Source organism: Vidua macroura, chromosome 24 (genome assembly GCF_024509145.1).
Source record: "Vidua macroura isolate BioBank_ID:100142 chromosome 24, ASM2450914v1, whole genome shotgun sequence".
Taxonomy (NCBI): Eukaryota; Metazoa; Chordata; class Aves; order Passeriformes; family Viduidae; genus Vidua; species Vidua macroura.
Genome location: NC_071594.1, coordinates 4,846,941 through 4,867,137, shown reverse-complemented (window position 1 = coordinate 4,867,137; position 20,197 = coordinate 4,846,941). Strand labels below are relative to the sequence as shown.

At 65.1% G+C, this 20,197-nt stretch overlaps 1 protein-coding gene across 10 annotated transcripts in view; it reads right to left on the bottom strand.

Annotated features, from left to right (window-relative positions):
- PLEKHA6 (pleckstrin homology domain containing A6) overlaps window positions 1-20,197 on the bottom strand; it is a 43,112-nt gene that overhangs the window by 14,127 nt on the left and 8,788 nt on the right. For 6 of the 10 annotated variants that reach the window (XM_053998308.1, XM_053998315.1, XM_053998310.1 and 3 more), the window contains exons 2-8: window positions 5,088-5,168; window positions 4,853-4,967; window positions 4,659-4,763; window positions 4,505-4,577; window positions 4,084-4,184; window positions 1,576-1,751; window positions 537-1,037 (exon numbers count right to left, since the gene is read on the bottom strand). In XM_053998308.1, the coding sequence (XP_053854283.1) occupies window positions 537-1,037; window positions 1,576-1,751; window positions 4,084-4,184; window positions 4,505-4,577; window positions 4,659-4,763; window positions 4,853-4,954 (1,058 nt within the window). In that variant the 5' untranslated portion in view covers window positions 4,955-4,967; window positions 5,088-5,168. Of the gene's footprint in view, window positions 1-536; window positions 1,038-1,575; window positions 1,752-4,083; window positions 4,185-4,504; window positions 4,578-4,658; window positions 4,764-4,852; window positions 4,968-5,087; window positions 5,169-17,567; window positions 17,642-20,197 lie in introns of those variants that run through there. The other 4 variants (XM_053998312.1, XM_053998318.1, XM_053998317.1 and 1 more) reach the window with 3 other exon arrangements.

The window sequence follows — 20,197 nt, the reverse complement described above, 5'->3', positions numbered from 1 at the left end:
GGGTCTCGTGGTGGCCTCCTGTCCTTGTACCCCTTCTGCAGGGACACCAAGGTGGCTTCCTGTCCTGGCATTCCTCCTCCCAAGGACCCTGTGGTGGCCTCCCCTCTGGGCATCTCTCATCCCAGGGATTCTACAGGAGCTTCTCCTCATGGAATTTCTCCTCTCTGGGATCCCGTGGTGGCCTCCTCTCCTCGTATCCCTCCTGCAGGGACACTGAGGTGGCTTTCTGTCCTGGCATCCTCATCCCAGAGATCCTCTGGTGGCTTCCTGTCCTTGTATCCCTCCTCCAAAGGACCCTCTGGTGGCTTCCCCATCCTGGCCTCCCTCCTCCCAGGGACCCCCCTCTACAACCCCCCGTCCTCGGCTTTTTGGGATGTCCCACACCCAGCTCCGAGCTGGCACGAGGAGAGAAAGAAAAAAGGGGAGAAAAATGAGATTTTTCTGACCCCTAGGAGGCCACAAAGCAGACGGGAAGAGGCAGAACATTCCCAGAGGGACCAACCCCGGAGCACAGGAGCATCCTGGCGCATCCTCACCTGCGCAGCTCCTCGGGGGCCGCGGTGGCGCGGCGGGAGTTCACCCACTGCTGCAGCTGCGTCATGGAGCTCTTGCGCTGGGCCACCTTCTCGGGGTGGGACCTGGGGGTGACGCCGCGGCGCTGGGCCCCGCTCTCGCCGTCACCCGCCGGGGGGAAGGCGGTGCTGCCGGGCCGGCTGGGCGAGGGGTACGGCCACCCGTTGGGCTGTGCCGGCCGCTCGGCGCTCGCCGGCCCCCGCGGCCCCTCGGGGTAGGGACTGCCCGGCTCCGAGGGCGGCTCCTGCCCGCCGAGGCCGTTGGCTTTGGCCAGAGGCTCCTTCTTGGCGTCCGCCCGCTCCGACGGCTTCCGCTCCATCTTCTCCGAGCCGCGGCCGTCGCCCTCCCCACGGGTCTTGGCGTCGGGCTCGGCCTTGGGGTGCTCGCGGTGGGCGGCGTTGCAGTGGTGGTGGTGGTGGTGGTGTTTGCTGGGGGGGATGTTCTCCGAGTCCGGCTTCTCGTGCCTGGGACACACCACAGAGGGGTCACCAAGGCCTGGCACTGCCCCTGGGGCGGCTGGCAATGCTCTGTTCCTCCCTGAGCCTTGCGGGGTCACTGCTCCCCCAGCTCCCTTCTCCGGAGTGTCCCTCACACCCCAAAATGTCCCTGGGCGTGGAGCAAGGGCAGCACCGCGTCCCCAGGAGGGCTGGGCAGTGCGGCGGCACTGGGCACCGACCTCTGGGTTGAGGGGTGGCCAGCGACGCCCTGTCCCTCCCTGAGCATTGTGGGGTCACTGCTATCCCAGCTCCCCTCTCCAGAGTGTCCCTCACACCCCCAAATCTCCCCAGGTCTGGAGGGCACTGCGTCCCCAGGAGGGCCGGGCAGCGTGGTGGGCACTGACCTCTGGGTTGAGGGGTGGCCAGCGACGCCCTGTCCCTCCCTGAGCTTTGCGGGGTCACTGCTCCCCCAGCTCCCTTCTCTTACACCCCCAAATGTCCCTGGGCGTGGAGCAAGGACAGCACCACGTCCCCACAAGGGCCGGGCAGTGTGGCGAGCACTGACCTCTGGCTCGGGGGGATCTGCACGCGGGCGGCCTCGCCCATGGCCTGGATCCAGGATTCCTGCTCCTCCGTGTTCTCGGCGCTGAAGAAGTAGGTGCGGATGCCGGCGTGCTCGGCCTGGGGAGACAGGGACTGCCCGTTACCCGCCGGCAGCTCCTGCACCCAGCACACCGTCACCTGTGGGGGCACAGAACGGGGAGGGGGACACAGACAGGGGGTGAGAGCTCCGCTGCCAGCCTGGCACCCCGTCCCGCTGCTCCAGGGCATGCCAGGAGGGCTCCTTCCCCTCCGTGCGCGGCCGCCGAGCGCGGGGAAAGCTCTGCAGGCCCCTCACGGCGGGGTTTTATCCCCCCTCGGAGTCACTGCCAGGGATTTTTTGGGAGCAGCCCTCCTCCCCCAAAGGAGCAGCAATCCAATGTTGGGGTGGCAAAGGGCCCCAGCAAGAGCGGCAGCACCGGAGGGGCAGCGTCCATGCAGGGTGAGGGGGAAGGTGGTTTCTTGACCCAGGAAACATTTTGGGAGGAAAAGGCTCAGTTTTGATCCGAGATGTTGGTGCCTGTTCTCTGCCCAGAACGTGCTGGAAGGAGCCTTTATTTGAGGGCCTTTCTGAAGCTTCCACCTTCCCCCTGTGGAAAGGGGTGGGGGAAAGCGAGGAGGAAGAAAAGGGAGGAAGCGGAGTTCTCCTCCGGAAAGAATTTCAAGGGTTCAGTCTCTTAAAAAAGGAAAAAAAAAAAATGAACTAAAACAGAAAAATGAGGTCTGATTAAACCCCTCCCTTGAGTTTCCATCCTCCCCAGAGCATGCAGCCACCGTGCCCAGCTGGGGTCACCTCCTGAGCCCCCCCATGCACTTCTGGAAGCTCTGCAGGCAGAGGAAGAGGGGAAATCAAAGGGATCCAGCCCTGGGATTAGCGGGAGCTGGGAGCAGAGCGAGCCCGGGGGTCCCTCAGCCTCTGCATGCACCAGAAACACAAGAAGGTGGAACTCTACCTAGGTGCTGGTGGCTGGGTGCTGGCGTGGTGGTGGCACCAAGAAACCCCTCCTGTCCCAGCATCCTCGCCCGCCGAGGGAGGAGGAGGAGGAGGAGGAGGAAACACAGACACGGGGTCAGTGGGAGCGGGGTGGGAACCTCTCTGCCCTTCCCTGGACAAAACTGTTCTCCCAAACCCAGGAGCTGCAGAGCTTGGGGTGTGGGCAGCAGCTTTGAGACGTTTTCCCTCATCGGTGTCAGGCAGCAGGGATTTCACAGAATCGTGGAATTACTGAGGCTGGAAAATCCCGCTGGGATCATCGAGTCCAGGCTGTGCCCGATCCCCACCCTGAGCACTCAGTGCCACCTCCAGGGATGGGCACTCCAAACCCCCCTGGGCAGCCCCTTCCAGCCCTTTCCATGAGGAAATTCCTGCTGGTGTCCACCCTGAGCCTCCCCAGCACAGCCTGAGGCCGTTCCCTCTCCTCCTGTCCCTGTTCCCTGGGATAAGATCCCAAATCCCCCCCGGCTGTCCCCTCCTGGCAGGGAGTTGTGCAGAGCCTGAAATTCCCCCTGAGCCTCCTTTTCTCCAGGCTGAGCCCCTTCCCAGCTCCCTCAGGACTCTCCAAACCCTTCCCAGCTCCCTCAGGACTCTCCAGACCCTTCCCAGCTCCCTCAGGACTCTCCAAACCCTTCCCAGCTCCCTCAGGACTCTCCAGACCCTTCCCAGCTCCCTCAGGACTCTCCAAACCCTTCCCAGCTCCCTCAGGACTCTCCAGACCCTTCCCTGGACACCCCCAGGTCACAGAAGGTGACACCAGTGTGGGCACAGGCACAGGGCAGTCCCCATGCCATCTCTCCCTGCTAAACCCCACTCAGCTGAGCCTAAATTCAGGTTTAAGTGGGGGCAGCTGCACAAATCCCTCCCTTAGGCTGGGAAAAACTCGGGAGTGGCCTGTGGGGACCCCAGCCCCGGCTCTGGACACGGGGAGGGGACACTGGGACCAACAAGGGAGTGTCAGAGCGCCCTGTGCCCGCGAGCAGCTGGGCCGGGGAAGGTACCAAAGGTCCCAAAGAGCGCCGGGGAAGCTCAGACCCTACCAGGGATGGATGTGGGGCAGCAGCAGCTCTGTCAGCTCTCCCTGCTCCCCTCTCCAGCCCCACAGCAGCCGCGGGTGGCGGGCTCCCCCCTCGCCGGTGACACTTGCCAGCCAAGCGGCTCAAACGGGGCTGGGATTGGGGACAGCTCCGAGCCCGGCTCCGGGAGCAGCAGCCATGGAGAGGGGAAAGCAGGGCAGGGAGAGGGGTGGGAGCACCCAGCAGGGCCCTGCAGAGGGGCTGGGGACCCTGGGGACGCTGCTGCGTCCCCGTTTGCCCAGCAGACGCAGATCTGAACCCACGGGGGTCACCGCAGCGTGCTCCATGCCCCGTCACCAAGAAAGCCACAAGAGCAGCGGGGACCCTGCCAGCATCACCAGTGCCACCGCAGTGCCACCCCAGTGCCACGCCGTCCCCTGCAAGCCCCGGCAGAGGCACTGACCTTGAACGTGTGTTTCCTGCTGATGTTGTCCGAGGGCTGCACGGCGGCCACGCGGAAGCTGAGCAGGGGGATGCTGCCCAGGATGTTCTCCTCCTTCTCGTCTGGGGGGGAGCGAATCCTGGGGTCAAACCCACGGAGGGACCCCCGGCACAGCCCCCCTACATCCCCGGGCTCCGTCCCACCTGTGGGGTCGGCTCCCTGCCTGTTGCTGCTCCCGCAGCTGTGCCAGGCTCACAAACAACCTCCTCAATTATTGATGCGAGCCCGGGAGCTGCCAGGGAGGCGGGGAAAACTCGGGATTAACCCCAGGGCGCGGCAAACACCGGCCAAAACAAGGTGGAGAGCGGAAAGAGCCTGGGACTTTGTGCCGGTGGCCCTGGGGCACGCTGGGGGTGGCCACGAGCTCTGGGGGTGGCCGTACCTTTGTAGTAGAAGAGGCACCGATCCACCAGCACGAACCAGCGCTTGTTCCACTGCTTCACCCCCGAGCTGGCCTGCGGGAGAGGGGCGGTGAGAGCGCTCCGGGGGCTCCCGGGGCTCTGCGGGGCCGGGAGGGGTGGCACGGGGGGGGGTACCTGCTTGTAGAGCCACCCGCTCTTGGTGACGGCGGCGTTGGGGTTCCTCTTCATGGAGTTGGAGCGCTTCCCGAAGGCGATGCCCTTGCGGGACGAGCGCGGAGCCTGCGCGGAGCGAGAGGGGATGCTCAGTGCCCGGGCTGGGCTCCCCGAGTCCCTGCCCGAGCTGGTGACAGCCGTGCCAGGGCACTCACCCGGCCTCCGGGGCGCTCCGGGGGCACCTCGGCCACCATGGCGTGGTTGGGGGGCTCGCTGGGGACGGTGGCCGGCCGCTTGCTGCCCGCCTTGCTGGACATGTCCGAGCTGTGTCTGTGGCACGGGAGAGGGGAAATCAGCGGATCTGTGCTCCTGCAGCCCGCTGGGGTCGCCCCCGCAGCGCTCCCAGCCCTCCCCGCTCCCCCAGCCCAAGGGGATTGGGAGCCGACCTACTTGGGCAAGTCAAGCCTCGAGGCGTCCTCGGGGACCTGTCCCGTCACTGGGTGCAGGAAGGTGTTCCGCCTTTCATTGTGGCTGTGGGGACAGCCGTGGGGTGGGTGTTAGGAGTCCCCATGTCCCCCATGAAGTCCCCGTGTCCCCCACAGAGTCCCTGTGTCCCTCACAGAGTCCCTGTGTCCCCCACGTTTGCTGCTCTGTTGGTTCCACGCCAACACCGGGCTTGGCACCGGGGCTGGCATCCCCTGCCCTGCCCCGAGCACCCCGCTAATCCCAGATTTAGGAGCTTTCACGGCATCACAGAATCGTTTCGGTGGGAAAGCCCTCCAAGATCACGGAGCCCAGCCGTTGACCCAGCAGCACCAAAGCGTGTCCCCAAGTGCCACACCCACTGCATGGGACACCCCCAGGGATGGCGAGCAGAGCCCGAGCCCCCCTGGTTGCCCACTCCTGTCAGGGAGAGCCAGAAGGGCCCCCCTGAGCCTCCTTTTCTCCAGGCTGAGCCCCTTTCCCGGCTCCCTCAGCCGCTCCAGCCCCTTCCCCAGCTCCGTCCCCTTCCCCAGGCGCTCAAAGATTTCATTCAGGTGCCAAAATCAGGGCTCTGGTGGCCGAGCCGCCCTTCCTGCTGCTGTCACATCCCAGCTGTCACCACTGGCCACACTCACAAGCCGCTGCAGCAGCAGCCATGGCCCATCCAGGGCTGTGCCTGCAGCGATGTCCCCAATGTCACCTCCTCCCCTGGCTGCTCTCGGAGCCATTTCCAAAGCACCTCGAGGCTTTGAGTGGGGTCACCTGGGCATGGGGGCTGGGTCCCAAACACCAGTCTAAGACCCCTCAGACCCCAAAAACCACCCCAGGACCCCTCAGACCCCAAACACCAGCCCAGGATTCCCAACACAAGCTGTTCTGCCTCCCTGGCACTGGGTGCACCCTGGCAGTGGCAGCAGCAGTGTCACAGGGCTGTCCCGGGCTCAGCTGGCACCTTGTGCCACATCCCTGCCCCACCCCCCTTTCTGGGGTGCCCAGGGGGAAAGGACGAGATCCAGGACTCCATCCCAGGAATTTCACAGTGGATCCCATCCCCTCCTTCCCAAATCCACCGGGCGCTGGGACACGGAGCCATCCCCATGCCAGCAGCCCCAGCATGCCACCAACTCCTCCTGCCAGCCAGCAAAACGGGGGAAGTTTGAGGGAAAAAAAAAAAAAAACAAACACCACTGAGAAGATCATCCCATCCCATCCCATCCCATCCCATCCCATCCCATCCCATCCCATCCCATCCCATCCACCACTGACACCCCAAAAAGTGCTGCTGCTGCTGAGCTGCCGCCCCTTGCAGCCCCCACCCCCTGCCAGGGTCCTGATCCCCTCCAGCAGCGCTCGGGGGCACCTGAAAAACCCCGGGGATGTGCGTGCACCCCACAATTGGGGGGGTTCACTCTCCAGACCCCCCCAGTGCCCGGCTGGTCTGACCGGGGTCACCCTCAGTGCCCGGCCCGCGCTCCGGCACAGCCGGGGTGGTTCTGCCCCAGGGCTGGAGCTGCTCCCGGAGCGTTTTTCCCCCCCCCCGGCGGTGCCTTCGGAGGGGTTCAAATCCCGGGAACTGGGGCAGGTCCCATCCCCGCAGTGACGCTGCCGCGCGGGGAGGGTGCAATGCTGAGAGAGCAGCACCCCGAAAGCGCCAAGCGTGGGAAGTGGGCGCTGCCAGCACCCACCAGCCGCTCTGGACCCCACGCCGGGGGTGCCCCCATCCCTGCCCACCACCCTGAACCCCACGCTGGGTGTCCCCCCCATCCCTGCACTCTCCCTGCGGGCAGGACACCCCCATTTTGCAGCTCCCCGCGGCTCCTCCTGGCACCCACCGCGCTGCCTGCCCCCACCCCAACCCGCAGCCCCCGGGAGGAGCCGGAAAGCTCCGGAAAGCAGCGCCCGGCAGCCGCTCCCGGAGCTGACCCCGCTCCAGAAACTCGCCAGTGCCCATCGCCTCCCAGCACTGCAATGCAGCAGCCACTGCCCGGATCCACTGCCCGGGCCGGGGGTCCCGCCCCGCCGGCTCCCCGCGGGTCCCCCCGGGCCCCCCCAGACCCCTGCGGGCTCCTACCTCACCCTCCGGTCCGCCCGAAACTTCAGCATGGTCCCGGGGGCCCGCCCGGCTCAGCGCCCGCGCCCGGCTCCCGGCATGGCCCCGCGGCCGCTGCCCGGTGCCAGCACCGCGCTGCCACCCTCTGCCACCCCGGGCCACCGGGGCAGCCCCGCGCGGGCCCGGGGACGCGGGCGGTGGGCGAGGGCTCTGCCCGTCCTCTGCCAGCCGTGCCAGTCCCCCGCGCCCCGCGCCGGTGGCATTGGCGGTGCCGCTGGCGGCGGTGGCGGAGCTCGGGGGGCTCCGGGGGGCTCCGGGGGGCTCCGGTGGCTCCGGTAGCGGCGGGGTTGGGCGGTCCCGGTGTGCGGCAGCCGGCGGGGAAGGCGACAGCGGGGACAAACAGCTCCCGCTCGCGTCCCCGCAGAGGAGAGGCGAAGGGCAGCGCGGCACAGCCGCCTCCCCCAGCCCAGGTGCGGAGCCGGGGAGCTGCTGGTGGCAGGGGAAGGGCGACACGGGCAGCTCGAGGAGCTCGGGGGGGGGGCTCAGGGGGGCTCAGAAGGGCGGGTGAGGGGCTCCTGAGCCCCCCCAGCCCGGCAGGGCAGCGGGAAGGGCGGGTGTCACAGCGAGGGAAGCAGCCGCGCTGAGCTGAGCTCTGTCGCTGTCCTGGATTCAGGGACTGCGTCCCTTCCCCCTGCTTGTGTCCCCAAAGCGTCCCCGGGTGTCCCCAAAGCATCCCCGGGTGTGTCGCCCTCCTCCCCGCGGCTGTTCCCTCCCCAGGGGACACCGGGAGGAAATCCCGGGGACCAGGATGGGCACAAGCACCGAACGGGGGGGGACAGACCCCGCGGAGCATCAGCACCCCCAAAAAAATACCCCGGGGAGCCCTTGGGAACGGGCAAGAGCAGGATTTGGGGTGAGCCACGCTCCGCCTGAACTTTGGGAAGAGAATGCAAAGCCCTCAGGGCGGGCAGAAAATCCTTGGGCAGGAGGGAGGGAAGGGATCGGGCTGACATCGCCAGGAAAGCTCCAAAGAAGGAAGCGGAGCACGGGGAGGCCGCTGGGCTCCCTCCCGCCACGGCCCTGCTCCCGAAAATGCCGGGAGCACCGTGGGACACTGCCCGGCACCGCATCTTCCTCCCAAATACCCGAATTGTGCCCCTTTGGGGCGAGCTCAGCGCCAGTGACCAGCCCAGGGATGTCCCCGCTGCCCCTTGGATGGCACCAGTGGTCCCAGCCCATCCCAGAATGTGCCAATGCCATGGGCACCGACAAAACTGATCCCAAACTAAACTAAACACAAACTAAACCAAATCCAGACCAAACTAAATCCAAACGGAACCAAATCCCAACCAAACCAAATCCAGACCAAAACCAAATCCAAACTGAACCAAATCCAGACCAAACCCAAACTGAACGAATCCAGACCTGAACTAAATCCAGACTAACCCAAACCAAATCCAAACCGAAACCAAATCCAAAGCATATCTAAACTGAACCAAACCCAAAACTGAAGCAAATCTTAACCCAAACCAAATCCAAACCTAAAGCAAATCTAAACCAAACCAAACCCAAACCAAATTGAAACCAAACCAAATCCAAATGAAACAAATCCAAACCAAGCCAAATCCAAACCCAAACCCACCAAATCCACCTTTCTGAGGCACTGGGCACACGGGGTGAGACACATCCCCGGACAAACTGGCACCACACCAGCCACGGGCAGCACCAGCCTCATGCCAGGGTCTGAACCAGCGGCAAACGCCCCAGTGCCACCTGTCCCCCCTGTCCCCACGTCCCCAGCACAGTGACTCACCCGCTCCTCCATCACCTCCAGCCAAGGATCCGGGGGCAAGGTCCCCCAACGGCTGCGGGCGCGTGCCGGCCCTCCTTGGTGACAACGCCAGTGCTCGCCCGGTGGCGCGGCCACCACGGCAGGAAGGGACCTGCCAGGAGAGGCTGTGGGGACACTTTTGGGGACAGCAATCTGGGGACAGTGTGGCAGGAGCAGGGAGGGAGCCACAGAAGGCTCCGTGTTGGGGTGCCACCCTCTGCCACCCCAGTTTGGTGTCACTGGCGCTGTGCCAGGCTCGGGGGCTTTGAGCCGGGTTCAAGCCGGGTTTGCCAACCCAGAGCTGGCACCTGGTCCTGGCACCAGCTGGGCTCTGTCACGGTCAGCAGTGTCCAGGGGTGGGCAGGGACACGGCACAGCCATGGCTGATCCATGATCTGTGCCCAATCCATGGGCACGCTCCAGGGGTGCCAACAGCTGCCCCCGACCTCCCGGGGGAGCTGAGGGGGAAACATCAAAGGAACCAATCCCACCCCTGGATAATGAATCCCACTCATGGAGAATGAATCCCACTCACGGAGAACCAATCCCACCCCTGGATAGTGAATCCCACTCATGGAGAACTAATCCCACCCCTGGATAATGAATTCCACTGATGGAGAATGAATCCCACTCACGGAGAACCAATCCCACCCCTCAATAATGAATCCCACCCCTGGGGAACCAATCCCAGTCACAGAGAACCAATCGCACCCCTGGATAATGAATCCCACTCATGGAGAAACAATCCCACCCCTGGATAAAGAATCCCACTCACAGAGAACCAATCCCATCCCGTGCCTGCAAAGCCCCTCCCGTGCCCGTGTCCCCACCGCAGTGCCACCCAGTGTCGCTGTCACCAGGGTGGCGACACCAGGGAGCAGGGGGCAGCTGATGTTGCCTCCTGCCGTCATCTGCGCTGGTGCTGCTGCTGTGAAGCCACCCCAGAAGGGACAGTGCCAGTCCAAGTGCCACGTCCCCACTGCCACCTCAGCCCTGTGACAAACTGTCCCCATCTGCTGCCACCGCAGTGCCCAGGCAGGGCCACCCCAGCCAAAATCAGGGCTCTGGTGGCCGAGCCGCCCTTCCTGCTGCTGTCACATCCCAGCTGTCACCACTGGCCACACTCACAAGTCGCTGCAGCAGCAGCCATGGCCCATCCAGGGCTGTGCCTGTAGCGATGTCCCCAATGTCACCTCCCCCCCTGGCTGCTCTCGGAGCCATTTCCAAAGCACCTCGAGGCTTTGAGTGGGGTCACCTGGGCATGGGGGCTGGGAACCCCCCAGACCCCAGAAATAGCCCAGGGCCACCCCTGCCCCAATGCCAGCCCAGGGCCACCCACCCCTGCAGGACACGCTGGCCACCAGCCTCCCCCCATCGCCGTGATTCCCGTGGGAGCCGCGCAGGGAGGGAAGGCGGAGGCGGAGGCCGAGCTGGATGCCCTGGGAAGCGGCCGGGCTGCGGTGCCAGCCTTGCCAAGCCGGGCAAAGTCCTCGGGAAGGGCGGCCGGCAGCTCCCGCGCACCCACGGGCCGTGTGCGACATCAGCAGCGTCACTCGGGGACATCCCGGGGTTGGGGGGCGCGGGGAGGGACAGCGGGAGAAGCTGCCGGGGGGGATGGAGGGCCGGGAGCGGGGGAAGGCCGGGGATTTCCAGAGAACAAAGCGGCTGCTGGCGGCCAGCGTGGCCGGCGGCGGCGGGGAGGGCGAGTCCCCCGCTGCCGCGCCAGCTGGGGTCGGGGAGAAGCACAAAAAGCACAAAAAAAAAAGCACCGGGAGTTTGTGTTTTATCTCCCTGGAAACCCCGGCTCCATCCCAGGCACGGCCCACGGGGCTGCCGGCCAAAAAGCGCCGCTGGTGCTGCCGGGGGCTTGGAGCAGGCGCGGCAGCAGCGTCCTGACCCCATGGGGCGACATTTGGGGAGGGTGACAGCCCTGGATCAGGGCAGAGCGGGTGACAGTCCGTGCCCTGGCAGCTCTGATGTCACTCCATTGTCCCCTCGTGGGGACAGAGCCCCAGTCCCTTGTGCATGGGATCACCGGGATCCTGGAGCCACCATTCCCAGCAGGAGCCACCATTCGGTCCTGAGGCCACCATCCCCACATGGAGCCACCAGTCCCACCCAGTGCCACCAGTCCCATTCGGAGCCGCCGCTCCAACATGGAGCCACCATTCCCATTGAGAATCCCCCAGTGCCACCATCCCCACTCGGAACCACCACTCCCACCACAACCTCCGAGCCGCCACCTGGGCTCTCCCCTGGAGGGTTCGAACTCTCCCTAAGCTCTTTAGGAAGCCGCTTCCATGGCCGGGAATTCTTGTCCCGAGCAACCCCTGGCATCAAAGGAGCGCGGCCCCAACCCCTCCCCTCCCCGGCCAGCTCAGGTCAGGAGATTATGGCAGCGGCGCTGGGAAAATCCTGCTGGAACAAATCCCCAGCACCTGCCCGAGCCATAATCACACCCAGGTGCTGACGGTGCCGTGCCCGGCGTGCTGCTCCTGCCAGCGCTGCTTGTCACCACCCTCGGGGCACCGGCTGCCCGCGGTGCCACTGGCCGCAGACAATGGCCCACGAGTGCCGTGGCCCGGCTCCGTGTGACACGTCCGGGCTCCGTGTGACACGTCCGGGCTCCGTGACAAGGCTGCACGCACACGGACACACGCGCGCACACTCACCGGTGCCACCGCGCGTCCCCTCCGCCTGCTGCGCCACTCGCCGAGCCGGTGGCTCTCCCGCAGCCGGCCGGGGCGGATGATTTCCCTTCCAAGCCCATGGAGACCGTCATTGGTATCAATCAGTAACAGCCGCCGCAGCTGCCGCCAGCTTAACCCCCTCGGCTCCGGGCGGAGCCATCCCTTGCTCCCGCTGGAAGCGCCTTTAATGGCACCGTGACACGGCAAAGTCACCGCAGGACAAGCGGCCGGGCAGGAAAAAGGGTTTCCAAGGGGCTCCGCACCCCCACGGACCCGCAGCCGCTCCTGCAGCGTCCTGGCTGCGTGTCCCCCCTCCCCTGTCCCCGTGACACGAGCGCTGGGAGCAGCCCCGCGTGTCCCCGAGTGGCCCAAATTGCCCCATCCCGGCGGGAGCTGCTGGAATCGCCGCTGTCCCCACGCTCGGGTTGATCCCGAGGGCCAGGAGCTGCTCCCCGCACCCCGGGACCGCAGCTCGGGGCTGTTCCACGCACCCCAAAATCGCAGCTCGGGGCTGCTCCCCGCACCCCGGGACCGCAGCTCGGGGCTCTCGGAGCTCGCTCTCCCTTTCCCCGCAGCTTTTCCAAGGCTCATCAATGGCTGTAACTTTATCCCGGCGTGTTTACAACCCAGCTGCGGCTCTTGGCTCCCTCAGCCGTGCCGGGGGCCAGCTCGGCTCCCGCTCAGCCGCCACACGGCGCTGTCACAGTGTCCCTGTCCGTCCCACCCCCCGCCACCGATGTCGCGGGTCCCCCGCACGCTGCGGTCCCCACGGGACCCTCGGGATCAGCACCTGCGTCCCCATGGAGAGGGGGGCTGGAGGAGGAGGAGCACGAGCGCTGCTCCTGTCCCTGCGGAGCGGGAGGACAGATGTCCCTGTCACCTCCCCCCGCCCCCGCCGCGGCGCTGGCCGCGTTACCCAACCTGCCGAGGGGTTGAATGATTAACCTCGGGCTGCGGCTCCCTGCGGTGTCCCCGCACAGCCTCGCGCCTCGGTGGCACCTGGGGACCCTGCGCTTCTGTCACCGGCTCCCGGGAGCATCCCATGCCAGGTCCCCTCAGCTTGTCCCCCCAAGCACACAGAGGGTCCCCATCCTGTCCCTCACCCCTGTCCCACGGCTCTGCAGCACTCACAGCACCGGCACCACCGCCCAGCTCCCGCTTCCCGGCACGGCCACCCCGGGAATTTCGCCCTTATCCAGCCCCAGCTGCAGCGCCGGGGGCGTCCGGGCCGGAATGATCACAAACAGCCTCGGACAAACATCTGCACGGCACCACCCCCGGGCTGCGGCCAGGGCGGCCGCGGAATGGTTTCAATCACGCTCAAATCCCACCAAATGGCCACAAAAGCGCCCGGGGGAGCGAGGCAGGCGCAGCAGCTGATAAGGCCCTGCAGATGTGGCGCCCGGTTTGGCTCCCCGTGTCCATGAGATGCCGTGGAACGGACACAGCTTTGGGAATTCCCATTCCCCACACCCACCTGGGATATAAAGCTACAAACTCCTTGTGAACACCCCAAACTGGGAGCACTCAAGGGGTGCAGGGGGGTAAAATGAAGCATCCCCCCTGCTCCCAGCAGTGATTCCTGAGGCTCTGCAAATCCAGGAGCTGCTATTCCTGCTCCAGCCCACCAGGATGGGGGTGCAGGGTGAGCCCCAGCCCGGGCTCTATCAGGTTGTACCACTCCCTGTGGAGCCTCTTGATGGTTTTTTGGATAAATTCCCCAATTTTCCACTGTCGGATCTCCCACGCTCAAAAAAAAAAAAAAACAACCCAAAAAAAAACCAACAGAGCCACAAACGCGGCACCTCAGGGCCGCAAGACAGCGGCAGCTTCCACGTCGCTGCTGCCACCACGGGATCCCATTTCCCGGCGCTGTTTGGAGGCTCTGGATCAGGGGCTTGGGCAGCGCTGGCTCTGCCCCAGCCCGGGAGCTGCAGCGCTTCCAGGCCTCCGGTGATTCATCCCAACCCCGCGCCCCGACCTCCCGCAGTCAAGCCCCGACACATTCGGCACATTCCTGGCATAGCCGGCACCGCGGAGCCCCACACCTGCCGGAGCGGGAGGCTGGGAAGGTGCCAGCGGCACCAGCCAGGCTCTGCCAGGAGATTTATGGATCCCAGGCACCGTCCCAAGGCCGGGATGGCGGGGCAGGAGCGGCTCTGCCCCGGTGACACAGCAAACTTGTCACCGTGGGCAGCTCGTCACCTCCCCGAGCGTCCCGGTTGCGGTGCCACACGTCCCTTGCGTCGGGCTGGGTGTGAATGGGGAAATTGTCCTTTTTTTAGATCTGATCCCGCACCTTGCCGGGCCTGGGAACAGCCTGTCACCGGCGGTGACACAACCGTGCCGGTTGTGCAAGGGCTTTGCACCGAACAGCTCCCAAGGACGGGATCAACGCCGGCTCCGGGCTGGCCACGGTGGCTCTCCGGCCCCAAACCCATCTGTGGCACATCCCACGGCCCCGGGAGCGGCCCGGGATCGCGGCCTGGGTGCCAGGAAATGCGTGGAGTGGCCAGAAGCATTCCCAAATGCCTGGGAAGAGCCACCGTGGAGCCAAGCCTGGCACGCATGGATGGCACGGCAGCGCCAGGCCCTCCAAAAAATGGGCACGTGCCCACCTCAACAATATCTGTGCACAAAAGAACCAAAAGTCCCCCAAATCGGGTTTGTCCTAAGCAAAAAGGTCTGAAAAAGAAACCTCTCGGGGCTCCCCAAATCCCAGGGTCAGGCTCAGGACCTGCAGCCTTTGCCAGCGTTTCCTCTGGAAATTCCCTTGGGACACCCCAGGGGGAACCGCAGCAGCCTTTCCCTCGCTGTCCTCGGATGTGACAACCCTGATTTAGTGTCACCTTCAGCCCACCACACCCTGGAGTGCCTGGGACGGCCGGGAACGGCTTCCCGGTGAATCACAGCTCGTTCATTCCCAGCTTCCCAACCGCGTCCCCATTAGCGCCCCAAGCCCGGAGCAGCCCCGGGGAGCAGCTGCGGGGGAAGAGCCAGGAATCTGCTGGGGGAAAAGCAGAGGGAGCCGAAAACCAAACCCTGGGAGTCTCCCAGGCGGCGCGGGGACAGGACACACCCCTGTGTCACCAAACAGCCCTGGCCGTGCCGCTTGTCCCCCTCCCAGCGCCACCTCCGCAGCGCCACGGGCGGGTCGGGCTCTGCAGGGCGAATGAAGTTTAGTCACCGTGGGATGCTTCCAGTTGGAAATCGGGACGGTTCCAGCGCCAGAGCGCCGCTTCCCAGAAATCCCATTTGCGCAGGAGCCCGGCGCCAGGTCCCCCTTCCTTCTCCCCCACAAATAAACGCGGCCCCGGCCCTTCCTCCGCCCCGCGGGAGGAGCGGCCCCGGGAGCCGGGGAGGGAAGCTGGAAGGACGGGATGGCTGAGCCGGGCTGGAGCCGGGCCAGCCCCGGCCTGGGAGAGCCCTCGGCGGAGCCTTTGGCGGCGGGGGAGCAGCTCGGGATGAGCCCCTTGGGACGGTCAGAGGATTCCTCCTTGGAATGCTCACAGAGTCCCTCCAAAATGTCACAGGATCCCTCCAAAACTGTCACAGGATCCCTCCAAAACTGTCACGGGATCCCACCAAAAATGTCACGGGATCCTTCCCAAAATGTCACCGGATCCCTCCCAAAATGTCACAAGGTCCCCACCTTGGAATGCCCACAGGAGAACTCCAAAACTGTCCCAGAATCCCACCCAAAATGTCACACGGGCCCTCCAAAAATGTCACAGGATCCCCACCTTGGAATGCCCACAAGATCCCTCCCAAAACTGTCACAGGATCCCACCAGGGGTGTCACAGGATCCCTCCAAGTGTCCTCACGGGCAGGCGGGACCGAGGAGCTGCCCCAAGGAGCTGGAACAGCCCCAAGGAGCTGGAAGGGGTTTGCTCGGCCCTGGGAAGAGCCCGAGGCCGTCCCGCGTTCCCGGAGGGCACAGATGGGATCAAGGCGTGGGAAGAGCGCTCGGCCCCGTGGAGGGAGCTGGGGGATCACAGGTGGATCCAGCTGGGGGATCACAGGTGGATCCAGCTGGGGGATCGCTCCAGCAGGTGCCTGCGGCTCCGTGGCTCCCGTTTCCCGTGGGTTTGGGTCAGGAATGCTGTTCTCTGTGACTGTAAATGGTGTCCCCCAGCCCAGGAGCCACCGGGAATGGAGGGAATGTGATCCCAAAGCTCAGCTCCTTAGGGAGGCAGGGAAGAGCCATCCCTGCCCTCACCTGCCCCGCTGCCTTTTCCCCTTGCACCTTTTCCTGTCCCGGCAGGACGGGGCGAGCTCAAGGAAAGATGGAGCAGGATGGAGCCAGGACTGAGCTCAGCTCCAAACCCACCCCCTGGCAGTGCTGGAGAGCTCATTCCCAGCTCCCGGGCATCCCAGGGATGGCTGGGAGCCATGGGATGGAAACCACAGCCAGCCCACATCCCACATCCCACATCCCACAGCAGGCCAGGGAAATCCCACCAGAGCCAGCCCACATCCCACAGCAGGACAGGGAATCCCACCACAGCAATCCCAAATCCCACAGCAGGGCAGGGAATCCCACCACAGACATCCTAAATACCACAGCAGGACGCGGAAAATCCACCACAGCCGTCCCACACCCCACATCTCACAGCAGGCCAGGAATTATCCACCACAGCAATCCCACAGCAGGACAGGGAATCCCAGCACACCCACACGGTGCTGGGGCACCTGACAGTGGGATTTGGGGAGCAAGGGGCTTTTCCAGGCTCCAGGAAAACACTGGAAGCGTGACAGGGCCCACAGGGGAGGGTCAATTTGAAAGAGCCTTTCCTAAAACCCCCCTTTAAAGACAACGAAGCAGGAGACACAGCGGGGTCTCTGCCAGGTGATTTGAAGCAGCACTTCCAGGAGATTTTAGCTGGACTCTCCACCAGAATCCCAGCCAGCTCCCTTAGGGCTGCTCCCCCAGGTTTTGGACACGGCCCGTGGCACAGGGAGAGACCCTCTGAGGAGAGCAGGATCTCCTCCCAGCCGGGCAGGATCCCCTCCCAACTGGGCAGGATCCCCTCCCAACTGGGCAGGATCTGCTTCCAACTGGGCAGGATCCCCTCCCAACTGGGCAGGATCCCCTCCCAACTGGGCAGGATCTGCTTCCAACTGGGCAGGATCCCCTCCCAGCTGGGCAGGATCTGCTTCCAACTGGGCAGGATCCCCTCCCAACTGGGCAGGATCCCCTCCCAGCTGGGCAGGATCTGCTTCCAACTGGGCAGGATCCTCCCCCAGCTGGGCAGGATCCCCCCGAACCGGTCAAGATCCCCGTCCAATTGGGCAGAATCCACCCCCAGCCAGGCAGGATCTCCCCGAACCAGACAGGATCCCCCCCAGCCGGGCAGGATCCTCCTCCAACCGGTCAGAATCCCCCCCCCCCAGCTGTGCAGGATCCCCCCGAGCCGGGCAGGATCCCCCCGAGCCGGGCAGGATCCCCCCGAGCCGGGCAGGATCCCTCCCCATCCCGGCTGGAAGCGGAGCCCTGTGCAGGCACCGTTTGCCCCTGCCCCGCTCCCGGCGCTGCCAGCCTTATCCTGCTGCCACACCTTCCCGGCAGCTCCGGCACGGAATTAACCCCTGGCACGGCGCGGCCTGGCCCGTGCCCGCCGTGCCCGCCGTGCCCGCCGTGCCACCTGCCCGCGGCCACGCTGGAGACGTGCAGGTCACACTCTCCCCGTGTGACATCCGAGGCTGCGTCCCCTCCCCACGAGCTGCTCCAAACCCCATCTTCGGCTCCCCCGGCGCAGCTCAAACCCCTCCAGCCCTTCCATCCCTCGGAGTCTCCCTCCATCCCCTCGGTCCGGTTTTTAACCCCTCCAAAGCCGGGCAGTGAGGACGGAGCGCCCGCAGCCGCCTCGGTTACCTGCTCCAGGTGCGGAGGGGCAAACCCAGGAGCCCCGGGCTGGCGGGGAAGGGACGGGAAAAGCCTCCGGGAGCCGCCAAGTCCGAGCGCGGCAGGAACAGCCCGGCTGATAAGCGGGGGCTGAAATCTGAACCTGCAGCTTGGCTCCTTCCTATATAAACACCACGCACACCCCCGGCCGCGCTGCCACTCCCGCTGCTCCCGGCCACGCCAGGCCCTGCGACAGCGACAGCGACAGCCACGCTGCCCGAGCCCCTTGTCGCCAGTCCTGCCCTCCCCCGCGCTGGTGCCAGCTCAAGGTGGAGCCTCTCGCTGCTTTGGGGTGGTGCTTCGGGTGTGCTGGAGCTGCACGGAGCGCTCCGGGCGTTGGGAGCGGGATTTGGGCTCTGGGAAGGGGACGGGACCCCGCGGTGGGCACGGCCCTCCTGGCAATGGGGGAATAAACCGCGTGGGAGAAGCGAAGAACGCGGGTTTAGCCTTAAAAAAATGCAGGTGGGAGGGGCTGAGCGCGACGCTGGGTCAGCTGATGGGGCACCTGTGACCGTGGAAAATGTCCCCTTCCCCAGCGGTGACACCAAGGGCAGAGCGTGCCCGGTGCCACCCTGGGGGGACCCTCGGCTCGCTGGGGACACGGTGGCTGATGGGCAGGACGTGGCCACACCGTGCCACTGCAGACTTCCTTGTGCCACCGCGGGACTTCCTTGTGTGGGAAGCCTTCCCGCCCTTCCTGCAGCGGGACAAAACCCTCCGGAGGACAAAACCCTGCCCTGTTTTTCCCAGTTCTTCAGGCTCAGCCCCAAACTGGGACGGTCACATACCATGGGCGAGGCTGGGCTGGCAGCTGCTCCAGCCCATGGGGCGAGCTGGGCCAGGCAGGTCCTGCTCAGGGACCCTGGGATCATCCCGGGAATTATCCAGGCAAAAGGGAATCCCAGGAGCGCTCTGCCAGCGGCGGGTGAAGCCTCTCGGTGCCACATCTGTGGGGACATCTCCGCCTGTGACAGCTCTGTGCTGGGGAGCTGAGTTTTGGGAAGGGGCAGCTCATATTCCCGGCTGGATCCAGGCTGGAATTCTCCAGCCGGGGTGCGGGGAGCCCCACGGAGCTCGGAGCCAGCTCCCCGCCCCGGTTGCACAAGCGGCCCTGGGGCGCACCAGCAATCCCAGCCTGTTTACGAGCAGCAGCCACCTGCTGCTTCCCCAGCTCCCAGCGCCCTGCCCGAGCCCGGCAGGAAGAGCTGCAGCTCCTGGAGCCACCCCCGGATGGCCGGACAGGGCCACCAGCTGTCCCCAGAGCCCCCAGGGACACGCTCGGGGCGTGGGGACACTCCCCAGTACAGGTGGGTGCAGCGCCCTGAGCCTCAGCATCCCCCAAAGGCGTTCTGGAAAAGCAAATTTGGATGGAGTGGGATGAGGATTTCCTCCCCAGGGCCACCCCGAGGATTTTGGCTCCTGGGGACAGCACCCACCGTGCCATCGATATGAAAATCCCCCCTCAGCAGCTCCCACAAGGCCTGGCAGCACCCAAAATCACCTTCCAGCACCCCCAAAATCCCCGGGGGTGGAGCAGAGAACCTCCAGCACGGTCTGGGGCTCCTGCCAGCACAGAGAGAGATTTGGGGAAGATGGAGGAGAAATTGGGAGCCTCTTCATCGGTGTTTTGAATGCACAATCATCAAATTGGCCCCGAATATGAATTTTTTACTTCAGTTTCTCTCGCTTCAAGAGAAGAAGGGATGGAGCCAACCCCCCCAGGCCGTTCCCAGCCCCAGCTCCTGCCCCATCCACACAAGGAAAGGCGCAGCCTCCCCTCGCCCAGGGGCTGCTCTGCGACCCCAACCCCACACCGAGCTTTTGGGGGATCCCCCATTCCCAAACGGGGGGTTCAGCCCCCCCAACACCTCCCTGCCGCCCACCCCGCCCCAGCAGCGGCACACGGAGCATCCCCCCCGCCCCGCTCCAGCAACCCGAGCCTGAACCCAAGGTCCCGCTTATCTGCAGCTCAAGCATGTCTGCTGATAAGGCCGGGATGAGATAAGGCCGCGGCAGCCTCGGCGCTATCAACAACCCTTCCTCCAGCCCTGCGCCCCAAGGCTGAGGGGTCCAGCACCCCCCCAAACATCCCCCGGACATCTCCCCCATCAACCTCTCGCTTGGACGAGCTCTCAAACTTCCATCCCATCCCCCCCGTGGCCGTTGTTTCCCGACCAGGCGAAGCGTTGGTTCAGGGGAAAGGGGAAAAACTGAATTAAAAAGAAAAAAAAAAAAAAAACTACGCAACAAAAATAACAAACAAATCACAAAGCAGAGCAAATAATGTGTCAGGGTTCCCCTGGCAGCACCGGGGGGGGGGCACACCCAGCCCGGCCGCGTTAGGTGCCGAAAAACTGGAATTGCAAATCATCGCTGCTCAGCCGAGCTGAAAGGAGAGCCGAGGAAAACAAACCCGCGGCGGCGAGCGAGGGGCACGCGGACCTCACCTGGGGCTGGCACACACCTGAGCCTTCCTCCTCCTCCTCCTCCTCCTCCTCCCTGCTGAGGGCACCGCGGGCTGAGCATCCCCCCAGGGCTCCCCGGAAAAGAGGAGGGAAAGGCATCTCGGGGATGCGGGAGCGGCTCCAGGGGTCACCCCA